The 27,622-nt window shown below is 45.0% G+C and overlaps 1 protein-coding gene across 2 annotated transcripts in view; it reads left to right on the top strand.

The window, feature by feature from the left end:
* Positions 1-27,622, top strand: part of LOC106893315 (calpain-13-like) — a 57,932-nt gene that overhangs the window by 29,497 nt on the left and 813 nt on the right. The window contains exons 7-21 of one of the 2 annotated variants that reach the window (XM_014951215.1): positions 483-554; positions 2,286-2,371; positions 3,774-3,848; positions 4,710-4,867; positions 6,351-6,496; positions 9,523-9,683; positions 11,056-11,092; positions 12,194-12,256; positions 13,307-13,364; positions 14,421-14,488; positions 16,664-16,732; positions 17,909-17,987; positions 21,108-21,224; positions 24,853-24,908; positions 25,939-25,991. In XM_014951215.1, the coding sequence (XP_014806701.1) occupies positions 483-554; positions 2,286-2,371; positions 3,774-3,848; positions 4,710-4,867; positions 6,351-6,496; positions 9,523-9,683; positions 11,056-11,092; positions 12,194-12,256; positions 13,307-13,364; positions 14,421-14,488; positions 16,664-16,732; positions 17,909-17,987; positions 21,108-21,224; positions 24,853-24,908; positions 25,939-25,965 (1,272 nt within the window). In that variant the 3' untranslated portion in view covers positions 25,966-25,991. Of the gene's footprint in view, positions 1-482; positions 555-2,285; positions 2,372-3,773; positions 3,849-4,709; positions 4,868-6,347; positions 6,497-9,522; positions 9,684-11,055; positions 11,093-12,193; positions 12,257-13,306; positions 13,365-14,420; positions 14,489-16,663; positions 16,733-17,908; positions 17,988-21,107; positions 21,225-24,852; positions 24,909-25,938; positions 25,992-27,622 lie in introns of both variants that reach the window. The other variant, XM_014951214.1, reaches the window with a different exon arrangement.

Raw genomic sequence — 27,622 nt, 5'->3', positions numbered from 1 at the left:
AAAATTAACACTGGGAAGTTGCAAAAGGCTTTGTGATGCCCGGCAAGTATGAGCATGTAAGGGAAGACTGCAAAGTCTGCAGCGTGGCTCCTGTAGCATTTGGTTCACCAGGACACAAAGCTTAGTTGCTGCAGACAAGCCAAGGTCTAGTCCATCAGCTCAGATAGCTGAGGCTGGGCTGTGGCAGGGAAATTCTGGGACTGTAAACCTCCCAGTGACCCAGTCCAAGTCATCCTGCAGTCTCAGTAGCTCTAGACCACTGAAGAACTTGCAAATATGTGAAGACCTGGCGTTTTGTTAAATTTACTGGACTGCTTGTGGCTGCAATGGGAACAATAATCACATTCCTGTCTGTCTGAGAAACTGCTGTAGTCAAAACCAAGTCTTCTTTTCTGCCATATCAAATAATAGTTCTCAAAGTTGATGGCCATACCACTGCAGCGTGGCAGAGAGCTAAAAGCTGTGCTTTCTCCCTTCTGCAGCTGAGGAGGAACATAGAGCTGAGGAATGGGATTGTGCAGGGTCATGCCTACACTGTCACAGGAGCTGTGAAGGTAAGAGCAAGGACTTGTGCCTGGCTGGTGATCTCGTACTGGTGATCCACTACAGGGCAGTCACACTGCTGGTCCATTCAGAGTACTTTTAATTAGCGTCGCACCTAGGAGGGTTTGTTGAAAGCACATAGTTCAAATTCCAGAAGATGGAAGGATTCTGGCACAGCTGAAGAGGGAGGATATTTGAATCCTGTAATTTTTTTCTAACTGAAAAATGCAACTTAAATTCACTTCTGTTTTGGGACACTTCAACAGCAAATACAGAATTTCTGGGGGTTTTCATGTCATGCTGACTTTTAAAAAATCCACTTTTCTGTTTCAAATGGGAATAGAAGCACTGGCTGAAATGCTGGGATTTGTCATATGATGCAATTCTACATTTGTTCAGCTCAATCACAAGCTGCCAAAAATCACTGTGTGAAAAGTAAATAACTCACTGGTTCAAGAACAGCATTTCTCCATCTTTTAAAGCTATTCTACTCATGCAGAAACGTCTCCTGGCTAGATATTAATATTACTGATCTGAAAACAGGACCAATTTATCACACAGATCAAAAGAAATGAAGGAGTTTTTGCCACCAGAAGTCAGAACATGTTTTACCGCAGCAAGCTGTAGTGCACACAAGGAGGGTTAGCAGCGAGCAGGGCCAAGAAGAAAACCAAACAATGGTTATTCTATCAAGCAAGAGAGCTACAGCACATTTTAATCTAGGAACTTCAACCACTTTGGAAAGGGGATGTTATTTTTCCTAAGCTATTTTCTTCCTTTTCCCCTTTTCTTTAGTGGTTTTCTGTATGGGCCTGGCTTTGGCTCACAGCACCTCATGCCATGGCATGCTTGGTGCCACCATTATAGTCAGTGTGCATCTTCTTGGAGGACACATCCTCATAGCCAAGAGGAAGCAGGTTGTTTCAGCTTCTTGCTGTCCATGATGTGTGCAGAGAGGAGAAACAGTCTTTGCCCTACATTCCAGGAGTGCCATCTGGGGGGGATGTCCTGTGGGGAAATTATTTGAGGCTGGCCAGGGGCTGGGCCTTTGCCTGGGAAGAGGCCACCACGGCATTTGTTTCTGTCTGTGAGCATAAGGAGAGCCAGAAACAGGAGGTTTGCTTCTCATTCCCACTTTCACCAGTGAAACCAAACCGGTGGAAGTGAGTTTCTTCTGGCTTAAACCAGTAACTGCAAGAGGAGAAAAGCACGAGAAACTCCGGTACTCCTGGAAACCACAGTGCTGTAGGATACAGAGCCACAGATTCTGTTGATCATCATCTCTCCGTGCTGACTGTCGACATCCACCCCAGGCGGTTTGGTGACCTCCTTCCTCAAAGTCTCTGCCTTTGCTGACTCACAGCATCAGATGTGCAGGATTAGGCACTGGACTTTCCTGAGGCTGTTGAAGTCATGCGCTGTGGCAGGAGCGCTGCTGCTTCCTTCTCTATCAGCTGTTCACTGTCCTCAGGAACCCAAAGTTTTCTCCCACCCGTCATTCCTTTACAATGTAGCAAAAGGCACTGACTTTTAGCTGCAGACAGATGAGATCAGAAGTTAAACCAGGTCCCCAAAGTGTAGAAGATGATCCATTTAATTACCCATGTCTTCAATGAATATAGCAATTGCAGATGAGATCAGAAGTTAAACCAGGTCCCCGAGGTGTAGAAGATGATCCATTTCATTACCCATCTCTTTAATGAATGAAAAGCTGTGATTGAGTTTATCTTCCCTCTTTACAGATACGCTACAAGAATGGCTGGAAACATATCATCAGGATCTGGAATCCATGGGGCCATGGGGAGTGGAAGGGGCCTTGGAGTGATGAGTATGGTCTTAAAGCTTTAATCTTAATCACTTTTCTATAAGCTTATTGTAAAGGACCTATTCCTTGCACCCATTATAACAAAGGAGACATTTTAAAATCAAGTCATTGTAAGCCTTTTTCCCACATGCAATGCTACTGCTGACAGAAATCCAATCCAGGGAAAACTAATGCAGCATTGGTTTTATATGTGCTCCTTACTAGGCCTAGTTCAGGTTTCCCTTTTTGTCTGTGTGTATGTTTTTCCCAGTGGGTAATTCCAGATAAAGCATGGATGGAAGGGTTGTTGTTACCTGGATTAAGCTGTGGCCGTGTCCCCAGACTCTGGCTGGCTGCTTCTATGAAATTCTCTGGCAGCAATTATGCGTCCACCTTCCTGCTTCTTCCCCTCCCATGAGTCTGAATCTGGGAATAGTATCATTAGCAGAGTACATGAGAGTTGGGCAGTATTTTTATGCAGTATTGCACAGAGAGAGACAGAAAGGGTCATTGGTTATTGCAAAGGCAAAGTGCTACTGGATGGCTTGAACTGATGTTTTGGATCCTACGTGCACCTTTGGAGATGCAAGGACCACTTTGCTTCTGCGTGTGTAAGCTGACTTTTCTGAGGAAAGGAATGATACAGAAGAAGTCTGCAGCAGTGTTTTATAAATAAATAGATGCTAGTTTTCCTGGTGGAATCAGTGTTTTCCTGACTAGAGAGATGTTCAGCTGTCACTCTCATGTGATTTAATAGCATCCCACCTCTCCCTGTTGCTAGGATCACTGCTAACTTCTCTGCTGAGAAAAGTCAGGGTGGTGAGTTGTGTCTGGGTGGGTTGGCAGGTGGTGCAGACATGTTTAGGGCTGGGATAGTAGCTCTCTGCTCACACAGCATCCTCCCATTTTTTGGAAGGGTGAACTATAATCCTAACTGTAATTGAAATGTCAGTAGTGCGTGCTCGCAGGTAAGCTGCATAAATCAATAAATTATTGATTCATGCTCTGTTTATTTATCTTACACTCTGCAGAAAGTACAATTATCACTTAATTATAAACACGCTGCTTGGAAACAACACATTTGACTGGCTAATGTGCCCTCTACATGTCAGTGTAATATCAGCACTTCAGAGTGCTGTGTCTTGGTACCTCACTAACCTCTCCAGCATGGGGACAAGTGACTGGGGCTTGAAGGGCAGATACAAGGTTCCCCATCCCAGGGTGGGTGACTCAGGCAGAGCAAAGGCACAGAGCTCTGTTTGCTGGCCTTGGCTACGAAGGCATTGAGAACAGCCTTTCTCCCAGTGTGCATTTTGCTCACCTCTCCTGATCCCTCATGACTTGATGGGCTGGTTAGGGGAACGGGCTGGCCAGAGAGATGGAAAATTGTGCCTCACATCTGCTTGTTATGTGTTCCTGTTTGCAGCTCTCCTCAGTGGGAAAATGTTGAGCCTCAAGACAGAGAAGCCTACCTCAGAAATAAGGATGATGGAGAATTTTGGTATTTCCCTATTGATCCTTCTGTCTACCAGATTTTCTATTTGCTCATTATGAAAAAAAGAACCATTTAGGCTAAGTTATCTGCGCTTAGTGATGGCTCAAGGCACCCTGTTAGCTGTGTGCAAACAGTAAATTGGGGGCTGTCCTGACCCCATGGTTTCAGAGGAAACCAGACCTGAAGAAACGGAGCTGGCCAAGATCAAGTAACACAGTGAGAGAAGTAAAAATGAAAAGTGAGAGAAGTAAAAATGAAAAGTGAGAGAAGTAAAAATCCAACTCCCTGAGATCTTGTCATTTGGTCACACTGCCCTTCCCCAGAAAGTGCCTAACTCAAACTCTGCACTAGCTGGTGCTCAGAGGGGACAAGTGGCTGAACAGGTCAAAGAGCTTGTGCACTTGACTGCTCTGCAGGTGCTTGTGTTTTTTCACTGCCTCTGATCACTCTCAGACTCAGGTTAGCTGTGTGTGAGCCATCCTTTAGAAAAGCTATTCTTACTCAGAAGGTGCATAGTCACCCCGTGAGGCTCTGAGGAAAGCAGGGGACTGGCAGGCTGGACTGAGATAGACACTGCAGGCTTCAGCAAAGCTTGAGCACAGGGCAGGACACTGTGGAGGGACAAAGTAAGATGCAGAGGCAAAGATATGCTGGAGACAGCAGGGTTCTGCCTGGATGCTACTGAACATGCCCTGTTATCTCCCTGGGGTTGCAGTTAGGGAAGCCTAAATGCATTGAGAGCTGACCTCTCCTGCCAGGTGTCAGCCAGCTCAGCTACAGCCTCCAGTGCCCCCTGTGTCTTTGAAAGGGGGTGAACACAAGTACCCAACTGGTGTCTCAAACCGAAAGATATTTTCTCCTCTGCAGGATGTCCTGTAAAAACTTCCAGGAGCAATTTTCCTGGCTGTATGTATGTAACAGCACCCCAACGTTCCTGGACTTTGGAGACCAGCACTGCACAACATGGTCTGTGGACAGGCACATCAACCTGTGGAATCCAGTCCACAGGAACAACTATTCCTCAGGTAATGAACACTCCCTGCAGTTACCCAGTGCTCTCCTCCTCTCCACTGGTGCTCACTGTCAAACATTCACTCTGAGCACCAAATTGCAGAAATATTGCTTGCGAGTTGTTAATGCCTGCCCTTTCATGTTACAGCACCTATCAGCTAAAGAGGCAGAAACAAAGCAGCAGCAGCAACTGGCTGCTGAGTTAAAACAGGGGACTTGTGATTTAGAAACCCTAAACTCTTTAAATCAAAATGTGCTTGTCTGTCTTCTCTCAGCCAGTTGCAGTTGTTGTTACTGGGAACCTCATTAGAAAATCTGGTCTGGCAAATATGCGGCTGGTTTTACTGAGCGAAAAATAGTCTGAAATTAGGAGGATATGACATGAAAGGATTGTGCCACAAAGCTCTATTTTCGAAAGTAAAAAGGCCTTTGAGCAGATAAGGCCATTGGTTTTACTGTGCATGCAAAAAATCTTCTAGCATTGTGAGCTCTCATTATTAGTAGTATTTTTTAAAATTTTAATCTTATCTTACCTTACTTTTCTACAGCTGCATCACTATTTGGGTGCTCTGTTTTTAGCCTGAGATGGTAGCGTGTGATCAATGAAGGAGCTTTTTTTTTCTGCCATGCTGATCCCTGACTTAGCAGCAAACAGGGTTTGGCTTACGGGTTTCAGCCGCCTCCGCATAACATTCATCACCGTGTCTCAGGGGATGATAATACAGCAAAGCCTGTGCCCATGGGCACTGTGAATGAGTGAGGAAATGCAAGGGACTGAACTGAGAGCATGTGGGCAGAGCCATTTTCCTTGGAGCTGTGTTTTCCACCAACCCTCTAAAAAAGTTGCCATCCAAGTGCAATCTTGGGCTAAATGGCAGCTTTCAAGGCCACCCAATGGAGTTACATGGCATAAAGTCTAGATGGTTTAAGCAGATGCTGCCATCTCAGTCCTTTTTTTCCCAGTTTGGGCATTGTACTGCTTTCTTATCAGTGATGCTCCCCATTAACCTTGGCCAAAAAGAAACCTTTCCCCTCTGGTGTTCAACCGTCTGTCCCATCCATCACAAACAGTAACAGGAAGGAAAAGGAAGATAGCTTTTGACCATTTTGTCTTTTTCTTTTATGTGTTTATGATCTCTGAACCACGGGCCCTTTCAGCTCACCCACTGGGTCAGGCAGCTGATTAAGAATCACTGCTTTTCTGCCTCAAGGAAAGCGTGCCGAGCAGGTGAAGCAGATGCAGGGGGACCAAGAAATCTGCATGACTTTTATGACTTTGCCAGAGATTTCTAGAATGATTAATGTGCAATTAGTTTAACTCCAGATGCCTCAACTCCTACTGGTAATGTATAGACTACAGTGCTCTGTCGCATTGAAAGGATCTCGGAGCAGTAACTACCTAATCCTCTGGGTGCATATAAGCATGATCTTACACAACAGGCTGCTACTTGGAGTATCTTTGTGGCTACTGTTAAACTATTATCACTTTCTCAGCAGGTGAAGTTTCAAAAAACCCTCAGTATTTCTTCAAAGTGCCAGACTACGGTCCCAAAACTTATAATGTAGTCATTTCACTCATGCGAAAACATGCTGATGATATGCAAGATGCAAAAAACCTGAAGATTGGCTATTTGATCACTGGGGTAAGCACAATCAGGTATCATATAGATATTGTTGTTTTCTGTGTGGCTTATTATACCTGTACATGGAAATGAAAGGCTGAATTACCTTTTGGGCTGTAAAAGAGCAGTCAGTATTTGAAGTAAACTTCTGGATGCCTTCTACCTTAGAACATCACAGGAAAAGTAGAGTTAAGCAGGCTTAGGTTCCTTTATTCATGTCTTAAGAGAGGAAAGGTTGAACTTGCAGTTCTCTAGCATCCCTAAATAGCCCTGGGAAGCTCAGGAAGTCCCCAGGTTACAAGAGATTCCAGGACAATATCCTCTGTGGCCAGCAGTACTGGTGACATGCTTTGCTGGCCTGGCACAAGGCATGATAGCCAGTACTAACCACATCGCTTGAGCAGTACTCCAGGTCTAGTAGGGAAGAGAATGACCTCTTTTTCCCCAAAACAGGCCTGTCTTATTCATTCTCCCTTTTCTATCACAGAAATGCCATACAGAACCCATTTTCAAAATATATGGAAAGCTTTGCTCAAGGCCAATGAACAGTCAATTAATTCAGATACCTGGGACCTCCACTAAGATTTCCCTCTTCGGTTTTGTTTTTTTTCTTGGTGACTGTCCAGAGAGGTGCCAGCTCGAGGGCAGTTACTAGACTTCCTGAAAGCTGGTGTGGATGGATACTAATCTTTTCTAAAGGGTTTTTGCTATTGGCTGAGGAAGGTGGGAGGGGGTTGTTCCTAACTTGAAGAGCAAAAGGAAGCAGAGATTGCTATGACCCTAACTTCACATTCTCCTCATCACTGAAGAGGTTTGCCCTAGGCCCAGACTTTGAATAATTAATGCCTCAAGTCTAATAACTCCTCATAAATGAAGAGTATGGCTTTGTAGCTAAAAAAAAAAAAAAAAAAAAAGTGTCTGAGGAATAAAAGATGTACTAAAGAAGGCATTCCTCCAGCAAGTGGAACTCACTATCCCTATGCAAGGAGATCCTCTGCCTGATGCAGACACCAGCCCTCCATGGGGCCAGCTGCGCCACTTGGAAGGAGCTGCTGCTCCTGGTAAATGAGGAACTTGCTCCTTCCAGCATCCTCATCAGCTGACCCCCAACAGTCAACAGACACGGAGGTCCCATCATACTCTTGCATGACGTGTGCCCACCTTGATTAGTTACCCATTTTGACAGAAAGGACCCTCACTGAGAGGTGTGGCATAGGTCTTGTGTCCCTTGAAAAGAGGTTGTTTAATCAAGAAATAGGCTAGAGGACAGATTTGCTTTACTCTTGCTTTATATTTAAAATGTCTTTCTTCCCCTCCAGTTGATGCTTCAGGTATCTTTATTTTTTCTCTCTCTCATTATATTCCCAAAGATGGATGAAATTCAGTGAGATGTGGCCTCTCTGGGCTGTCAGTCCTTGGCTCACCTCAGGCTTGGTTTGGGCTTCTGATGCAGATGATCTCCTCTGCAGTAGGAGAACAGGCCATTACTTAGGGGTGTTGGATTACCATGGAACACCTGGTCAATGAGGGAAAAGGGGACTGTCATGCTGCTCTGTCATGCCATAGCTTTTAGTAATGCAATGATATTGGTACAAATCCACCCAGCAGATAACACACAAAATATTCCCCCATGTACATAGCCTAAGTATTGTAACGTGAGAGCTGGTCTACCAGCTGCTCATGGCCAGTCCAGCGTCCTGCCCTGGCAGCACCAAAAGCCAAGTCCAGGAGCTAAAATCAGGGTAGGTGTTCAGTGCTATATTTCCCAGCATCTCACCTCAGTGCCTGAGGGCAGTCAGAGGTGGTGGCATCTTTGTGTGAAAGTTTACAAGTGGTTTTCTTTGCACAAGGAGAGTGCAATTGCTAAGATTCATGTGGCTTCACTCTTCCTCCTTCAACAGCTTTCACTGCCATTACTCATTAGCAGCATCATTCATTGTTCAGTACCTTTTGAGATGCATCAAATTGTTGCTGTGAAATATTATTCCCTGGTAGGATGAGAGGGGAATGCAGCACAGGCAAGGATGCAAACCAGAATGGACATATCTGATAGCTCTAGGAAGCCTTTGATTAAATATAGATGTGGAACACTAATACATGGCTGTGAGGGAAGTTTAATGTTGTGTGATAGAGCTGAGCAATGTATAGAGGCTGTTCTTATCTCACACCGGTTTTGACTCCATTGAGATATTAATCTGCTTCTACTTTTTACTAGAAGGAATGTGGAATGAGACCCAAAAGTAAAAAAAAGGATTACACTATTTATTTCTTTGCAGCACTGCCCATTTCTATCTGCTGAAGATCCGACCCATAATACTTGGCAGTCTACATACCTCCCAGCCGTCTGTAACAGTAGTCATCTTTTCTTTTTTTTTCTCCCAAAATAGCAGTTTTATGTTATTTTCTCCCAAAGGCATGGCTCATAAATAACTCTGCCACGCTGTATAACCATTCTAAATGGAATTTATACATGCTGATATATTTTGGGGAATATGTTTAGTAAGGGTTTTTTATTATGCTATCTTTACATGTCATCATAGTAATAGCTGTTGCATTATATTTGTTTCATCTCAGCAAAAATACTGGAATAACAGAAGAAAGATCAGAATATTCTTTTTACTTGTGACACTTGCTGGAAGGTTTGAGTTGTGATTTTTGAAGCATTGTCATCTGGGTGAGATGCTCAGTGAGCTCTCTGACCACTCTGAGTCACGCTAGATCTCAGGGAAGTTTTAGTAAGAGTACTCATCCTTGATTCCTTCATGAACTTCGATCTGCTTAATGTTAATTGAAGTTCTCTTCAAATCCACTTAAATACATCTTGCCTTCTGTTTCTTTCAGTTCTTCCACCCTTGTGCATTTTGGTATGTCCTTGAACAAAGTCTGTCACCTGGATGGGCTTTTCATGCCGCTGGGGAGGTTAAGGCATGTTAGATGCAGTGTATATTTAGAGAGCTGTGGGATTGTAAGGCTGCTGTAAGTGCACTTTCTGATTTACTTTGGTTCCTGACACGGAGGAGAGATAGCCAGCTATATTTTTCTTTCAGGAGAACTCCAAAGTTCTGAAACAGATTTTTTCCCTGACTCGAGACGTGACCAACTACTTTATCTTGAGCCCAGGAACCTATGCTGTCATTCCTGCTACAACAGAGAACCAAGAATTTGAATTTCTCCTACGAATTTTCATGAAGAATCAAGACTACAGCGAGTAAGATGATAAGTACTCCTTACAGGTCCCAGACTTACGGTGTGCCAGGACTTAACAGTTTAATGTCAAGATAACTAATGTGGCAATTTGATTTTAACATACTCAGAAGTGTGCTGGGAAGACACAGCCTAGTGTTAAGCACCATGCTGAGGGGGATCAGATGTTTTGTCAGATGTGTAGGGGTGGCTGCTGCAGAAAAAGACAATAGCTCATCTGCAGCCACCAAGGGTCTCAGCTTTGGTGCAAAGAGCCACACAAGTGAGCAATAATTGTGAACTACACCCTCCCCAGTTGTAGTCTCTTGAGTGAAAGGAGGATTAAGAGCCTGTAATTGTGAACTACACCCTCCCCAGTTGTAGTGAAGTCTCTCTTGAGTGAAAGGAGGACTAAGAGCCTGCTTTTCTTAACAGCTGTGATGCAGTTTCTTATGTTTCACCGGTTAGACGCCAGACAGATCAGGTCCATTCTGCTCAGAGAAGGACCTAGAGAAATAAAGAGCTGTGAAAGGGCCTTGATCCTTTCACCCAGACATGTCATAGACAGGCTGCTAGGGCTCCATGTGGGTATAAAAGGGGCCTTGAAGAAAATTTTAGTGAAAAAATGGTATCATAGTTCATGCAAAGGCAGCTATTACCAAGTTTTTTCATAAATATCTGGGTGTGCATTAGGTAAGAGCAAGCCCCAGCATTCAGCCTTACTAAATGACCTTCAAGCACCAGGTACGCAGTGCCTTTCCTTCAGCAAGATTTATAGCAGAGGTGATTGCAGCTCTTATCTCAGAGGCCCATATCTTAATAATGAGATTGCTTTCTAGGCTTTGGCCCCTGGCAAAGAGTAGCCCAGAACTGACTTAAGGCCACTCCTTAGTTATGGAAAACAAACATGAGAAGTCTGTGGTCTGGGCTGGACTGCCTTCGGCACGATGAGTCACGCACGAGATGGCTCAGCCTTGGCAGGTAGGTCTTTCCAGGAGAGCCTGTGACCCTCCCACACCTTCCTGAGCTCAGCCAAGCGTGGAGTCTCCTTTCTGTTGGTCTCTGTAGGACTCACCTATATAATAGCACAGATGCTATAAAAATAGCATCTGGCTTGCCTAATTTCTCTACCAAAAGCAAAACTCAAGTACTGAATGTTGCTACTAAAGCAAGTCTCAGGAGAACTAGTGACCCCAACTCAATTTCAGGCAGTTTGCAGACATTTAAAAGATGTTGCCTTTTAATAGCCCAGATGCTGTTTTTATTCCTGACTATTAAATTAGTCAAAGAGAAAGCAGGTGAAAATTTTATGTGGCTCAAGGCAGGGTAGCCCTGTCTTCTGTGTCTCAAAAAAGGCCCCTTCTCTCCGAATTTTACTCTTGTAACTCTTTTTTCAGGAACTCAAACTCCCTACCCAGCCCAGTGCTGCCGATGGTAAGAATCTGTGAAAACTGATGTAGATAGTGGTGGTGGTGGTGGATTGTTCCCAGGGAGCTGGCCTTTTGGTAGCCACCTCTACCAATTCCTGTTCTTTGTTCCTTACATACCAGACACCACTCTTCTCTTCCCTTTCTCACCTGGCCCAGAGTTTGCCTCTGGTACCCTGTGACTTTCCTGGGACAGCAGGTGACCAGCCTGGGGTACCTCTCTGCAGAGATGGGAGTGACAATGAAGCCCTTCCTCTTCAAATATATGTCTTTTTCAGAGCCTGATTTTTTTGAAGGAAACAAATCTTATACAGTCCCTCTGTCAGCCTGTCCGTCTGGAAGGAAACAAATCTTATACAGTCCCTCTGTCAGCCTGTCCATCTGTATGTCTTTTAAGTACCTCCAGGGATGGTGACTGAACCACTTCCCTGGGCAGCCTGTTCCAATCCTTGACAACTCTTTCAGTGAAGAAATTTTTTCTAATATCCAATCTAAACCCTCCACCAGGGGAGGTTTATGTTGGATATCTAAGAGCTGAAAGCATTAGGGCTTTGGCTTAGATTTTTTTGGGTAGCTTTATAATATTAAGGATAGTTTCCCTTAGTGTCTGGTGGACCTCCTCACCAGAGGGTTGCAAGAAAACCCCTTAACCATTGAATTGGAATTGCTCAGGGGCATTCAGCCTGCCTTGGGGCTGAGAAGGTACAAGAGAAAGGAAGAGTCAACTCCTGCTTTATTTTCTTGGCTCACATGAATCTTCACATGGTCTAAGCCACTTGTTTCAACTGAGGGCCATCAATAGCCATCAGGCTCTGTATTTCTATAGTCATGTATTGACTTGCTGAACTTCACCCTGGACATGTTCTGTTGTCTTCCTCACGCCCTGAGCTGCTCTTTCCTGGTTGTACTGTAACATCCAAACTATGCTTCTTCCTTCACTGTAGTAGTTCTTTCTTGCTTCTAGTCCACATTACTTTCAGGGTGGTAAAACTGCAGCCTGTACTGTACATTCCTTGCCCTCTCTGAAGTGCTGTTTGGTTCTGCAGACTTCTGCCTCCAGTTGTTTTGTAACTGAATTATTTATGTGCTTACTTTGTCTTTGATCCAGGATGTACCAAGACAGAACCAGGACAGCTCCTATAAGGCTGTCTTCTCAAGATACGCTAAGCAGGTATCCTATCTAAAACATCTTGCTGAAAAATAAATAAAAAAGGCATGTGGGCTTGCAAAAAGAAAAACTGATTTCTGATGTTGGTACAAATACATTTAGAAAAATGTTTTTTGGAAATGTAGCTCCATCCTCAAGCTGATACCCTGAAAACAGTATTGATTCACCTGCCAAAACCGCCAGAAAAATGGGACGTTCACCTGGGATAGATCTGCTAGCCCCATATACTATAGGAGGATTGGAGATTTGTGGTTGGGTGATGGGCTTGCATGGGTACTTTTTTTTCCCTCTTTTTATTTGGCTTTGGTTTATTTATTTACTGAAAGCAATTAGAAAGCCTTGGGTATTCCCCCCTCTCATCAGCATCATTTTCCATTTGCCTTCGCAGCGTTTGGAAACCAGACATCAGTCAGTGTTTGAGTAATTGATTCCTGCTCTTTCTGAGCCAAACTCTGTGTGTTCACAGGAGATGCTCTTAATGGTTTAATAAACTGTTAGAAAGAACTCCTTGACTTAGTCAAGAGGAAAAAAGATCACTGCCAAAAGTCTTTGCACAATGGACCTCTTGCAGTTAATAGCTATATTGGTGCGTGAAGGTGAAAATGAACACGGGCTGCCACGCTGTATGACTTTGGGGTGTCTCAGGAGGGAGGCAGTCAGGTTTCCCAGTGGGTTGGGGGGGTCTCAGAAGGAAGCAGGCAGCAATGCCTGTGCTCCCAGCCCAGTGACCCAGCTGCTCGCTGTGCCTGTCCATCGGCAGCTCCCCAGCTCTAGGGGCTGGTGAAGCCAGCAAGTGTTCCCATCACTGCTGGAAATACCCCATGGTGATGGAAGTGCCTGCAACTCCCCTGCAGATTCTTGTAGGGAAGGGACAAAGAGTAGCCCAGCAGCGTGGAGGGGTTAGTTGTGCTCCTGAGGGGATGCTGCTCCTCTGATATAAGTAGAGATGCCTCTTGGTTACCAGAGTGCATAAGTAAAGAAGTTTTGGGCAAAAGTGACACAGGAGAAAACTTTGTGTTCACAGACCTCTCTTTGCTTTTTATTCTGTATTAGGGCTCAGCTATTGATGCCTTGCAGCTGCAACAGCTCCTTAATGAAGTGATCCTGCAAGGTAAAGCTTTTTACAACCCAGCTAATGTCTTTTGTGCTTCCCTATCCTTAGTCTAGTGTAAATTAGACAGAGGATTTAGTGGTGTCCTGATGGTCCTCAAAAAATCCTCAGTGTGGCTTACTGCACTGTTGGATCTTGAAGAATGGGAACTGCCTTCACTGGGGTTCCTTTACATGCACAACAGTTTGGTTTTATTTTTTTTTAAGAAAATCAAAGCAATATTCACATGAAGAAGGCAATGCAATGCAGAACAGCTGCTTACAATGCATGGCCATCAGCAAAGCTGTGCATCTGCTTGACAGCCAGATTTCACCCTCTCCTCTGTCTCCCAAGGGATAGCCTCTGCTTTGCAGACCTACCCTTCTCCATGCTTCCCTTCTCCTGGATGTCCCTGCAGCCCCTAGGAGTGCCCCCTTCCTGCTCCATGCCCCTCCAACTGCAGCAAGAACTCAGTCCCTGGCTGAGCTGCACCAGTGAGCACCCCAGGGAACTGTGCTTCACAGTCTCCTTGCTGCCACCCAGTTTCTCCCCGTTCAGCCCTGGCATGCACTGCTCTGCAGATGCCTCAGGCTAGCTTTCAGCATTTCCCTGTCTTCCCAACCTGCCCACTTTGAAAACAGCATGAGACAGGGGCACAGCTGGAGGGCTCAAACCAACTCAGGCATGCACAAGACTCAAAGCGCTCTTAAAACTCACTAATTCAGCATAAATGGCCTTTCTTCTGACTGTCGTTTCCCTTATCCTGACGTCAAGAGGGAAAAGCTTCCATCAGGGCAGATAGGTGGGCAGAGGCTGTGCTGAGCAGCTGCCTGTGAGCCCAAACAGGGCACCCGTCCTTGGGGAAGGGAGCAGTGGAGATCTCTGAGACACATCAGACTCCATCAAAACAGACCTCAGTTTGGCACATAGCCATTGCTGCTTTTTGAGAATCCGAGGCAGATCTGGGGATTTTTAGCTATGTGAGCCTTCAGATTGGTGTCCTCCTTCCCTCTGAACGGTGACCTCCGTCAGTCCCCTTGTTCTCACTAATTCCTTCTGTTTTATCAATCCTTGCAGATGAAATGACCAGCCTGGGAGGAAAATTCAGCTTCGATTCATGCAGAGGCATTTTAGCTCTGATGGATGTATCCTTTCAGCAGAAGCAATAAACTTCCCTGGTGCCGCCCATCCTTGCCTTGAGTTATGGCTGAGCTGAGCATCCCAGCATGAGAACTTACGAGTAAATATTAGCTACAGTCCTCAATAAATAACTGTCCCAGAGTCTATGTGGGACTTTGCCATGCATGCCTTGGCTCTGATGTCTCTGCTGAAAGGTAAGGGTCAACCTTCTGCTACCAGCACACTCTTTACTCGCATTTTCCCCTCTGCAGGGCCCAGGGCTTGGCTAAATTTCACCCTTGGGCCCAGGGTCGCCAGCAGAACCCGAGGCAAGGAGGCAGCACAGATCTCAGGCATCTGGAAAAGCTCAGCTCTTCCATCATGGCTGCAACTACGATGGCTTGTGGTGGCATCTCAAGCCAGCTCAAAGCTGGTGTTAGGGGGAGAAGGCTCTTCCATCATGGCTGCAACTACGATGGCCTGTGGTGGCATCTCAAGCCGGCTCAAAGCTAGTGTTAGGGGGAGAAGCAATCATAGAATTGTCTAGGTTGGAAGGGACCCTTAAGATCCTCTAGTCCAACCATCAACCTAACTCTGATAAAAACCGTCACTAAACCATGTCTCTAAGAACTACATCTACCTGTCTCTTAAACCATCACTAAACCATGTCTCTAAGTACTACATTTACCCGTCTTTCAAATACCTTCAGGGATGGTGCCTCAACCACTTCCCCAGGCAGCCTATTCCAATGCTTAATAACCCTTTCAGTGTAAAAATTTTTCCTAATATCCGATCTGAACCTGCCCTGGTGCAACTTGAGGCCATTTCCTCTTGTTCTATTGCCTGTGGCTTGGGAGAAGAGACCGACCCCTGCCAAATCACAGGCAATTGCCTTGCAGACCATTCATCCTTTCCAGTGTACCTTCCCCATACAGATGGATGGCGCAGCCTTCTTACTGTTAAGAAGGCAACACTGGAAATACATTGCTGACCTATGTAGAACAAGAGGACTCCTTGATGAAAACATAAATTCCCCCCCATGTGTTTTCTCCCCCTTGCTTACTCACTGTGTCTTTTCTTCCAGACCTTCTACTAACTATGGGACATTTTTAGACCTTTACAAACTGCCAGGGAATGAATAAAAATGACCAGAAGTCCCTCTCTCTTTCCCGCTTCCTGCATCTAGCCGCTGAAAGAGACTCTCACCCCTTTCCAAATCCCCTTCTGGGATAGCCCTCTCTCTTTCCCGCTTCCTGCATCTAGCTGCTGAAAGAGACTCCTTTCCAAATCCCCTCCTGGGATAAGTGAGCACTGCAAATACATGGAATGTGCAAAGAACTGACAAAGCCACTGCTCTGCTTAATTTGGAGACAGATTTTTCATTCCTTGGGTTGCGTACAACCCATGTACAGTGTGACCTACCCTGGCCTGCAAAGACAGGATCATCCATTTTTAACTCAGGTTTCATGGCGGTGGCACTTGTCTGCTTATGTTTCACCGGTGATGAGTTTTGCTTTCAGAGAGTTTTTGCCATCTCAGCTGCGTTAGGTGAGGTGCTGCATATCTGGCCAGGACTCCTAGCTGGTGTACAAAGGGGAGTGGGTCCAGTGACGTAGTCCTTTGAACATTCCTGGGGGATCTTGGCTCATACCTCTGGACTCCTGCAGCTCATGGAAAAGGTCTTTTGTGCCTGCAGCACATCTATGGCTCAAAGGCTGCTGCTGCCTTCTGACAGCAGGTGTCAGGATCGGCTCCTTGTGCTCTGGACTCCTTTGGTGGCTGTTCCTCCAGGAGGATCTAGCCATAGCTGATGCTGGGCTGCCTCACGTACAGAGGCAAGACAATGTGCACACGTGGCCTGGAGCACGGGGTCACCTTCATCCACAGGGGCCTCTGTGCTCAGTGACTAGATGTCAGCTGAAGCAATCGCTGTGGATTCCCTTGTGGTTAAAGGCACCATATAAATAGAAACCTTTTGTTGTTGGTGAGCACAGGTATGAGCAGCTGAACAAAGTGCCAAAGAAGGTGAATTTAAGCTAAGCATAATTGAGAGCAGAAAAGCTCTTGGCTTTCTCAACACAATGCAACAGGCAGAAGAGACTGTATCTTATGTCTTTCTTTATGCGAAGGCAGCATCCCCAGGAATGAAGACAGCCGGGTTTAGTTCTCATTAACTGTTCAATTCTTAACTAAATGCACAGCTCAACTCGAATGGACAACTCACCCTGCAGGAGTTTGGGACCCTCTGGCGAAGTCTCAAAAAGTACATGGTACATGGGGGTTGCTCTCTCTTCTCTGCTGATACTGTGACTCTTGGGCTTTTCATCAGTGGGGGGCAGATGCTCTGTGATATCAAAACACTGCGGGGGAAATGTTGCTAAGGTTGCTTGCTTAGTGGGTCAGGTTTCTATCCTCTTATGCAAAGGATGAGAGCTCAGTGGTATGTGTAAAGGGCTCCAAACGAGCAGCTGAGGCTTTTCTAGTGCAGGGAATATCGAGGTGGAGAAGGTAGGAAGGCCAATTGGGCTCAGAATTTGATGGAAATCTCTGTTTGTGTGCCACCACTGGCAATTTTTTTTAAAAGCTTTCTAAGATGAATTCTTGAACAAAGTCACCTGAAAAATATCCCTTCCTCATTGCTGCAGTTTGTACTGGAACTGTATAGGAACCGATGATATTTTATCTGGGGCAAATGTCTCTGCTCCAGGATAAGCATTAGGTCTGGAAACAGTGAGGAGAGTAGCTTGGTATTTATGATCCCAGCTACATTCAGGCAGCTTCCCTATGTCGGGTCCTTCTCCCATCAGCCTTGGTGTGGGACAGGAAGATTTTCCTGGAACCGGAGAGTTGAATGGGAGGAGAGTAGCTTGGTATTTATGATCCCAGGTAAATTCAGGCAGCTTCCCTATGTCAGGTCCTTCTTCCATCAGCCTTGATTTTCAAATTTTCCTGAAACCTAAGAGTTGAATGTGGTCTACTTTGTTTCATCCCTCTTGAGAGGGTTCTGAGGCCACCTAGGACATGGGGTGCCCGTTCCCCATCTAGCAATGATGCTCATCCCACCAACGGCACCTCAGGTGTGGCTTGTGGGGTTTCAACAGTGTGTTGGGAAAGCTGACCCCACAGCATTCTGGGACTTATTTTATGTGTCAATGTATTTTTTGTCAGTGGAGGTGTAAGTATTCCCATTGCTGCCTGTACACATAAACCAGGGAGAATGAGCAAAAAGTCTCCCACTCACCCCAAACTGTTGGATTTCTTATGCTGTAACACACTGACCAAGCCTTCTGGAGATGGATTTCCCTTGTCGGTCGCCCCATCTCATCTGTTGAACTTTCTTGCAGCCTGTTTATTAAGGAGGGAATGCATCCTACATAATTGCATGCAGTAGTAAGTTTGGGGAATATTGATATGGGCTTGAAATCTGTCTTTACACTGTTTTGCAGGATATCTTCATCAAGGAAGACAGAAACCGTTCTGGATTTCTTGATGTGTTTGAACTGAAGAACGCGATGCAGACAGCAGGTATGTCCCCAGGTGCTGAGCAGCTCTTTTTCTTGTCCCTGTGGCAGTGAAGGAAAAGATGAATAAGAGAGAGGAAAGAACAAAGAGCCTTAGGGAGAAAGCAGTTTGGATTTCCCAGAGGTGCCAGTTAAATCACAGCTCTGCATTGTTTTAGGGCATTGAGACAGAAAGCTAATTTCAGGGAGAAACTCTTTGCTCTGCAGCTGGGGAGGTGCAGGGAAGCACAGGACTGGCCAGAGCCTCCAGACTGATTTATCCATAAGGTGCCAGTTAAATCACAGCTCTGCATTGTTTTAGGGCATTGAGACAGAAAGCTAATTTCAGGGAGAAACCCTTTGCTCTGCAGCTGGGGAGATGCGGGGAAGCATGGACTGGCCAGAGCCTGCAGACTGATTTATTCATAGTCTCTCTAGGTGACAGACAAAAAATCCAGTAGTTCTGTCCATGGAGCAAGGAGCAGTTGATGTTTGCACTTACCCCCAATCCTGCTGTTTCCCTGCAAGACAGTGACTTAGTCTAGAAGGCAAAGCCACAGTGACAGACATTTATTTAGTTTGCACTGACCTCTGTTGGCTACAGGCATGCTGAAACTCTCAGTGAGTGCATGGGACCCCTGAAGCATTTTAACAGGATCCTCTCTCTGTGTGTGAAATACAGCTCTAAGACAACAATCCTCTTAGAATGTAACTAAAGTAGGGAAGCTCCCATTTGGGTCCCCGGAGCTTCGAGAGGTGGTGTCTCCAGGAGAAACCTGCTGCAGAAGTGCTATCTGTGGAAGCCGTTGGCTCAGGGGACGTAGATGAAATTCTCCTGTTGCTGTGGGGTGGGCAGGATGTGAGTGTCTGCCCCTGGAGCACAGCACTAACGTGCCAAATGTCAAAGGGGAAGCTGCCAGATCCATTCTGCAAGACAGGCACTACAGAGTAAAACTGGGAGGAAAATTGTACATTGAGAAGTCATGGCAGCCAAAATAGTGCAGCTACTTGAAGGCATAAAAGGCACTATTAAATGGCAAATTCAACATGTGTTAGGCTATAAGTAGTTCTGAGTGGGGGGGGGAAAAATAATATTAAAGGCTCCTTCTTGCCATCTTATGAGCTAGACAGCTGTGTTTGGATCTGGCTTTGCATTAGGATGACCCCCATCCTGGCTTTTAAGCAGGAAGGAGCAGATAGGCCCAGGAAGCATTTGGGAGGTTGGTGCTACCTCTGGGAATGGCACTAGTGCACCATATAACAATGTACTGTAATGTCCTGTCCTGAAAAGCAGGAACATTGACTCAGGGTATTCACAAACACCTCACTGGCAATATTAAATGGATCAAAATAATTTTAAAAATAGGGAAAAAATAAGCTTAAAGCTTAGCTAAAACCAGAGTGAAGAATCCAGCAGACAAAAAGCGTGGGGGAGAAATCTTACAAATAAGTAACAGCAAGTAATTGAAACGTCTTTGGAAGAGAGAGGGCTGACATTCCAGTCTTGTTGATAAGATTAATTGAGAGGCGTTGCCAGGTGAGCAGATTTCAGAGCAGGTATATCCCATGGCAAATTGTTGGTGTTTTACTAGTGTAAGTCACGGTTATAGCATCTCGTGAGCAGCACTGCCGTGACTGCCGGAATGCTCTCCGGAGAGAGCATGATTGGTTAAAAATTGGGTAGGATTCATTGCTCACTACTACAGCGTTTCTTGGCAGTAGTTTAAAACCAGAATAAAAGACAAAATTCCATTAATTAGATTTTTTTAAATTACTAACTTCTCCTCCTAGGAAAAAAAAATATCTCAGATCTGGTTTATCATCATTTGAAATGTATCTTAAGCCCAGATGTATTTGCATTATTTAAATATTCAGCACTGTCTGTCTGATTCCTGCTGGAGACCTTCCCCACTGGACTCGTGCAAGCAGAGTTTGACACAGTAACCCACCTCCATCAGCTGTATCTCCCCCTACACAAGTATAGAGAAACCATTTCCTTCTTTTCAGATTATTCAACTAATTTATCTCCATGATGAATTCATTTAAAACCAAAAAGTTTAGAGCTGATTGAAAAAGCAGGAGAGCTGCTTCTCTTCCAGCTGAGCCACTAAAAACTAGGAATGAGCAAATGAGACTTTTCTGAAGTCTCAGAGAATGCATTAAGCCAAAGATATCAGTCAAGCTCTCTGCAGAAGATTTCTCTTTTGTTTAGCAAATCAGCTTTTAGTGCAAAATATATTTAAATCATTTCTCTTATGTAGCCAGCACATTTAGGGTAGTTTTATTTAACTAATAAAAGAATCATTCTAAAAGGCAATTTTTGTTCATTCAATTGAATACCAATTTCCAGCCAAACAGCCTGTGACACAAATACTGAATAATCAGCTAATAAAAAAGAAATGCACCCTTCACCATTCTCTAATAGAAGAGAAAATGTAAAAATTAAGAATCCCAGGCATGCTATACTGCATAATGGCATGAACGCGCGGTATCTCCCTGTTTAGCAGAAAGAGGCAGAGGTATTGTAAATGCTGTGCTCAGGCTTTAACAGTTATGAACCAAAGAAAATCACTCTTTCTGATAAAAAATAAAAGCTAAAAAGGCAAAGCAAGATAACACTTGATTACTTAGCTCAATGTTTCCTGCCTGCTGACCTGAGCCACCATTCGAGGAAGTGACTAGAAGGACTTTGATTTTCCATCACCCTGTCCTGACTCTTGCGCACAAACCTGGGGAAAGGCAAGCTGCTCTCCAGGGATGCAAAGACCTGGTGTGACACAGTGGGGGGCTAAAGGAGGGCAGCTTCTTTGCAGGGTGTACAAAGCCATCAGAAACCATCCATTTCAGGCTGGATATTAGGAAAAATTTTTTCACTGAAAGGGTTATCAAGCATTGGAATGGGCTGCCCAGGGAGGTGGTTGAGGCACCATCCCTGGAAGTGTTCAGAAGACGGGTTGATGTAGTGCTGGGAGGTATGGTTTAGTGATGATGTTCCTTGTTTGTTGTGTGGGTGTCTATTTTTGTCAGTTAGGTTGACGGTTGGACAAGATGATCTTTAAGGTCCCTTCCAACCTAGAAGATTCTGTGATTCTGTGATCACCCCACAGCATGTCCTCCAGTGCTGTTGTTCCTCTTCCTCCTGCAGGTCTGACCACCAACGAGCAGCTCCTGCACCTGATCACCATGCGGTACGGTGATACTGCCAGAAGAATTGGCTTCTCGGACTTCGTGTACTGCATGCTGCGCCTGGAAACCATGACCCGTGAGTCTCAGCACTGGGGCTTGGGGTCAGGCAGGGACATGGCTGCAGGAGAGCTTTGCAAAGCCCCCCCTGATGGTAGTGGCAGCAGGCAAGGGATGTGCTACTAGAGCTGATCGTAGAATGGTTGGGGTTGGAAGGGACCTTAAAGATCATCCAGTTCCAGCCCCCCTGCCCTGGGAAGGGACACCTCCCACCAGACCAGGTTGCTCAGAGCCCCATCCAGCCTGGTCTTGAACCCCTCCAGGGATGGGGCAGCCACAGCTTCTCTGGGCAACCTGTTCCAGTGTCTCACCACCCTCACAGGAAAGAATTTCTTCCTGAGATCTCATCTAAATCTCCCCTCTTTCAGTTTAAAACCATTCTCCCTCAGCCTATTGCTTCACTCCTTGATCAAGAGTCCCTCCCCATCTCTCCAGGGGGGCTGTTGCAAGGAGAGAGTGTCTGTAAATAAGCCTTTGCCTGAGACTAAATGGAATTCTGTTTTACAAAAACATAATATTTATTATTATAAGTATTTTGACTGGAAATACCACTAGTTAAACAAACGTGGCAATTGCAACCCATATGCTAGAACATTGCTACAGCAATTTAATTCATCTTCGGAAGGAGCTGGGTTTCAACAGCACATGGAAATGAGTGCTCATTGTTTGCCCGTGTGATTTTACCACTGATGTTTTAAGGGCCAATAGTGGTCAGCGGATCCGCCTGGGTGACACTACCCAAAATCCCATTTCAAGGGAGTTCGGCAGAAGCAGCTCAGAAAATCAGAGCATGTCCTGATTTTAATGCTTTCATTAAAAAACAGACAACTTGTAAAGCACCCATTTTTTGTCATTATACATGTCACTTGCTGTAGATGAAAATTCTTATGCCTAAATTAGTACCATGGCATTTTTTTTTTTCATCTTAAAAAAAGATCCCCTTACATTTTAAGTGCCAGTGTAAGGACAGCTCCTTTACATCCATGTGGAAAGGAATATCTAAAAATTTCATTGCTGTCTGTAATGAGTATCTTAAAACGCACTCAAGTCTTTCAGTTATCACTTTATGGAGGGTTTAATGTGGAATACATCTCTCAAACTTTTCAAATCATTGTGAATAAGATTTTTACAGGAGAAGATAAGTGGGAATAAAAGGCAGTCCACCTTTATGATGATGCGAATGCAGCAGGGAAGATAAAATCTGTCCCCTTAAATCATTACTCATCCTCTCAAGACAGCCAGAGATGAGACCCAAACCAAAAGCAGCAGCTTCTTTGCAAACTCTATTTAACCAGAGTTAATGAAGCAGTAAAGGGGCACTTACCTCTGCCCAGAGGAGGTAACTTCAGCGCTGCCAGTTGTTCCTAGAGAGATTGCTGGGTGCAAGCCCAGCCCTGTGAATACAACCTTGTCAAGGGGGGGCAATGTGGGCATTCATTCCCTTGAGCTATGCCTTTCCTCGGAGCACTGTAGGCTGGATGTGTTTCATGTGTTATCCTTCCTGCCTCTTCTCTGCTCTGGATCATATAAGTAGCTCTGCTTGTCCCCTAAGGGGCAGATGAGCCCCTTGGCACAAGGTCCTTGTGCCTTGTTCCTACCCTCTCCCAGCAGCCTTGCACTTTTGTCTAAAACTGGGCAGGTTTCAAAACATTCATGATGTTACAATGCCTTTTCAGGGTGGGAAACAGGCTCCTGGAGAAATGTGTCATTTAAGGACAGAGAGTCTTAAATTTGTTTCAACTTTTTATTACTGTTTATAACAGCACATTTCTAGGAGAAAAGTAATTTCAAAGTAAATAAAAAAGAACTCAAAATACTGTGTTTTGACTTTATCCAAACACTTAGGTCTGAACATTTCTCCTAGACAAACTGCAATATAAATGTGCACATAGAATATCAATATTTGAATGGATTTAAATTTTCTGATGGCAAAGTGCTCTGTCAGAAAACTTTCAGCAATGCTAATTTCAAACTCTAGCTGAATAACAGCAGCATCTGCATTTATATGCCCGGGGAAAAGCTCGTAAGGCATACTAATGACTTCAAGAGAATCACTTTCTTCAGGGCATACTGTGATCGCTCACTGCCAGGGAGGATGGAAGGGGACCAGCAGAAAGTTTCCCTGTGGGGTGATGTGTTTCATTAGCTCACCGTTCTCCTGTCATTCTTCAGGCAGGAGCTACTATTGAAACAAATTACAAGCGTAGACGAAAGCGGTCAAATTGAGCACTTTTGCCAAATTCTGGCCCTGCAGTTGGGACGCCTTCCCAGGCTGGGATCCAAGGGACAGGGATGAAGGGGTGCCCGGCACAGAAATGAGGTGGGGTCTGGCAAGTCAGGGACACCTGAGCCAGGCAGAGCATCCCAGCACAGGGTATCTGTCCCCTTAAATCATTACTCATCCTCTCAAGACAGCCAGAGATGAGACCCAAACCAAAAGCAGCAGCTTCTTTGCAAACTCTATTTAACCAGAGTTAATGAAGCAGTAAAGGGGCACTTACCTCTGCCCAGAGGAGGTAACTTCAGCGCTGCCAGTTGTTCCTAGAGAGATTGCTGGGTGCAAGCCCAGCCCTGTGAATACAACCTTGTCAAGGGGGGGCAATGTGGGCATTCATTCCCTTGAGCTATGCCTTTCCTCGGAGCACTGTAGGCTGGATGTGTTTCATGTGTTATCCTTCCTGCCTCTTCTCTGCTCTGGATCATATAAGTAGCTCTGCTTGTCCCCTAAGGGGCAGATGAGCCCCTTGGCACAAGGTCCTTGTGCCTTGTTCCTACCCTCTCCCAGCAGCCTTGCACTTTTGTCTAAAACTGGGCAGGTTTCAAAACATTCATGATGTTACAATGCCTTTTCAGGGTGGGAAACAGGCTCCTGGAGAAATGTGTCATTTAAGGACAGAGAGTCTTAAATTTGTTTCAACTTTTTATTACTGTTTATAACAGCACATTTCTAGGAGAAAAGTAATTTCAAAGTAAATAAAAAAGAACTCAAAATACTGTGTTTTGACTTTATCCAAACACTTAGGTCTGAACATTTCTCCTAGACAAACTGCAATATAAATGTGCACATAGAATATCAATATTTGAATGGATTTAAATTTTCTGATGGCAAAGTGCTCTGTCAGAAAACTTTCAGCAATGCTAATTTCAAACTCTAGCTGAATAACAGCAGCATCTGCATTTATATGCCCGGGGAAAAGCTCGTAAGGCATACTAATGACTTCAAGAGAATCACTTTCTTCAGGGCATACTGTGATCGCTCACTGCCAGGGAGGATGGAAGGGGACCAGCAGAAAGTTTCCCTGTGGGGTGATGTGTTTCATTAGCTCACCGTTCTCCTGTCATTCTTCAGGCAGGAGCTACTATTGAAACAAATTACAAGCGTAGACGAAAGCGGTCAAATTGAGCACTTTTGCCAAATTCTGGCCCTGCAGTTGGGACGCCTTCCCAGGCTGGGATCCAAGGGACAGGGATGAAGGGGTGCCCGGCACAGAAATGAGGTGGGGTCTGGCAAGTCAGGGACACCTGAGCCAGGCAGAGCATCCCAGCACAGGGTTGGCAGCTCTGCTGCTCAGCTGCCACAGCCTCAAGTCTGTGTTTTGTTCTTGCTTCCTCCTCACAAAATACAGTTTTCTTTGTTCTACCCCTAGATGCATTTGAAAACCTAGCAGCCGGCAGATCACAAGTTTTGATGACGTCAATAGAGGTGAGGATGCTCCTTCCTTCTCTTGTCTCCAGGTCCAAAATAAGACCACTGACTGTGTTATTTGGGGGGTGAAGTTGAAGATGATGTGTGATGTATGTTTCTAGAGGTTTTGCCTCTTACACCAACAGCGGTGATATGCTTAATGGATGGGAGATATTCCCCAGGGATTCCCTGGCCCCAGTCATGGAGCCTCGCTGGGATGAGCACAGTTTTGTGGTGTCCATCCACGTCCAAAGTACAGAGTCTTCCCTCACCCATGCCAGCCTGTCATTCCTCAAAGTGACTTTGAGGAAGTGACCGAAAAAAAAACCCTTGCTCTCATTGCTTACTGCCCCATCTGTTAATTGTGAATTGTGAAACATCTTGGTTTTAAGAAAGAAATTGCAGACAAATGCTTGCTGCTGCTGTTGGTCTTAAAAGCACAGCCTGAAGGATAGCGAGCTGAATGGGGATACATCAAGCTTTTTATCAGCTAGTCTGAAGCAAAAATCCTGCTGTGCTCCATAGTGATATGCCTAAGTGCTACATTTTATCAGTCTGGGGACTGTTATTTGACAACACAGTGTTTAAAAAGATTTTTATAAGAAAACTTCTACGATCTTGCCGGCTCCTGTTTATACTCTGTGGTTAGTTCAGTGGCTCATAGGTCATTTAAACTTTATTACACCAAGAGCTGAGCAGAGTTTCCAAGCAGAGGCACTGAACCTGTTTTCAAGGTAGTCTGTAGGACAACCACATTCCCAGACCCTGCCATCCCTTCCAATTGCCATCACACAGGGACCATCCTTTCCCAACGATTGCTCCTGCTGCAGCTGCTGCAATAATTTATCATGGAAAGCAACATATGGAAAGTGTTTGTGAGTCTGAATTTTAATAAGTGAAAAAGGTAGTTCCAAAACCTCTAAACAATCCTGTGCAGGATAAAAGGACCATAGTCACTGGGTCACTGTCTGGAGGCACCAAGACACATGTCTGAAGGCTTAGTGTAATATCACTATCTAAATGCACCTTTTCTTCTCTTTTTTTCCAGTGGCTGACTCTTGTCATGTACACCTAAAGAGATACCAGAGCTCAACGTGGCTGGTAAGAAATCTCCTTAGTACTATACATACTGAAAAGAAAGGGGTGGGTGCCCTTACAGTGGCCACAGCAAATATGAGTGAGGGCCTTACAGAAACCTCAGCCTGGGGTTGTGGTAGGTTTTGAGAGACAGAGAAAGGTGAGAGCTGCAGTGTGAGCGGGGCTGGTGAGGGGCTGCAAAGGGAATTGAGCTTTTGGCAGTTTTTTCTGAGGAATTGCTGATGGCCTTAGCAGTTGCTGAGACCACCAGTGGCTCAGTTGGCCACTTGGCCCTTGTTCCCACTTGAGGTAACACATTTTCAATAGATCAACTAGCAGAAGTTATCTTTCCTGTCTTCTCCACCACATATAAAGCCAAGTAGAGGGTGGGGATAGGAAGTCACTTTCTTGGTCAGTCTGATTTCACATTTTAACTGAATTATGTAATTTAGTTTACCTTTGAACAACAGTCCCTACTTTGTGTTTCATTTGATGTTTGCTCCCTCCATGTCAGACCTGGAGAGGGGCACTTTTGCCCTGAAGTTTATCTGGACCTTCCAACTTTGCTACTTGGTTCTAGTGAAGAACTCTGCCTTTTCCTATAAAACTTGTCCTGTTCATACATCCATAAACAACCTCAGCCATTGTGCTTCTACTCAGCCCACTGGGTTACAGCTGTTCCCAGTTGCAACGTGTAAAGCATTAATGCTGGTCCCAGTCAGTCAATGCTGGGGTGGAAACCCAATCCTCAGAGAAAAGGTACAGTGGAGAACCAGCAGTCTCCTGCCATCATGTTCCGGTTGACCCCAGGAACTCATGGAGTATCCTTGGGCAAAGCCACACACTTTCCTTATCAACCCAGTTCAAAAATGGAGTGAAAAAACCAAAAACCCTAGGAACTTCATTGAAATCCATGGACTGCATCCAGATGAGACAGGAATTACAATAATAAATAATACATGAACAACATCTCTGGTATCTCACATCTTATTTCTGAAGGCAGGTGACATTCGATGCCAGGTTTGGTGAGAAGTTGAAAGGGGAAATCTATAATTGGTGTGTGAATTACACTTCCCATGGGAGAAAGCATGGTAGATTCAGACCCAAGGCAGGGACTGCTCTCTGTTTTTCACCCTTGGCTCCAGGACAGTGTTCATGTCCAGCTGCTCCTCTGTCTTGGCTGCTCATTGCATTCCGTGTGTCCATCTGTGGCAGAAGCTGGGCTTCACCACTCAACGCTGTGATACCTTCACCTCTCTGAGCTCTGTTTGCACATGGGTTTTCTTTGTTGGAAAGTCTGCTTTTTGCATTCAGAGGGCTTTGGACACTGCACCCTCCCTTTGTCACAGCAAAGGTGTATTTTGATGTGTAGCAAGAGGTTATTCACAAAGGTAGCACCTGCCCCTTGCACTGCAGAGTAAATATGAGACTAGAAGGACCTCATTTTGAGGGATGGAGTTGCTCAAATTATTGTTTGCAAACGATATTCATAGTCTATTTAGTATTCTTTTTTCCTTCCATGAATCATTCATGAACTGATCATAACTTCTGCAAATATATCATTAATCATAATTTTCACTTACCGGTTTTGAATGAAATTCTGCCTGTGGGGTGTTCATAAGCAGCTCATGTGAGCAGTTCAGCAGCCACTCGTG

This window comes from Calidris pugnax, unplaced genomic scaffold (assembly GCF_001431845.1).
Source record: "Calidris pugnax isolate Ruff unplaced genomic scaffold, ASM143184v1 scaffold24, whole genome shotgun sequence".
NCBI lineage: Eukaryota > Metazoa > Chordata > Aves > Charadriiformes > Scolopacidae > Calidris > Calidris pugnax.
The sequence above is the reverse complement of the archived record's forward strand: the minus strand, read 5'-3'. Positions and strand labels throughout refer to the sequence as shown.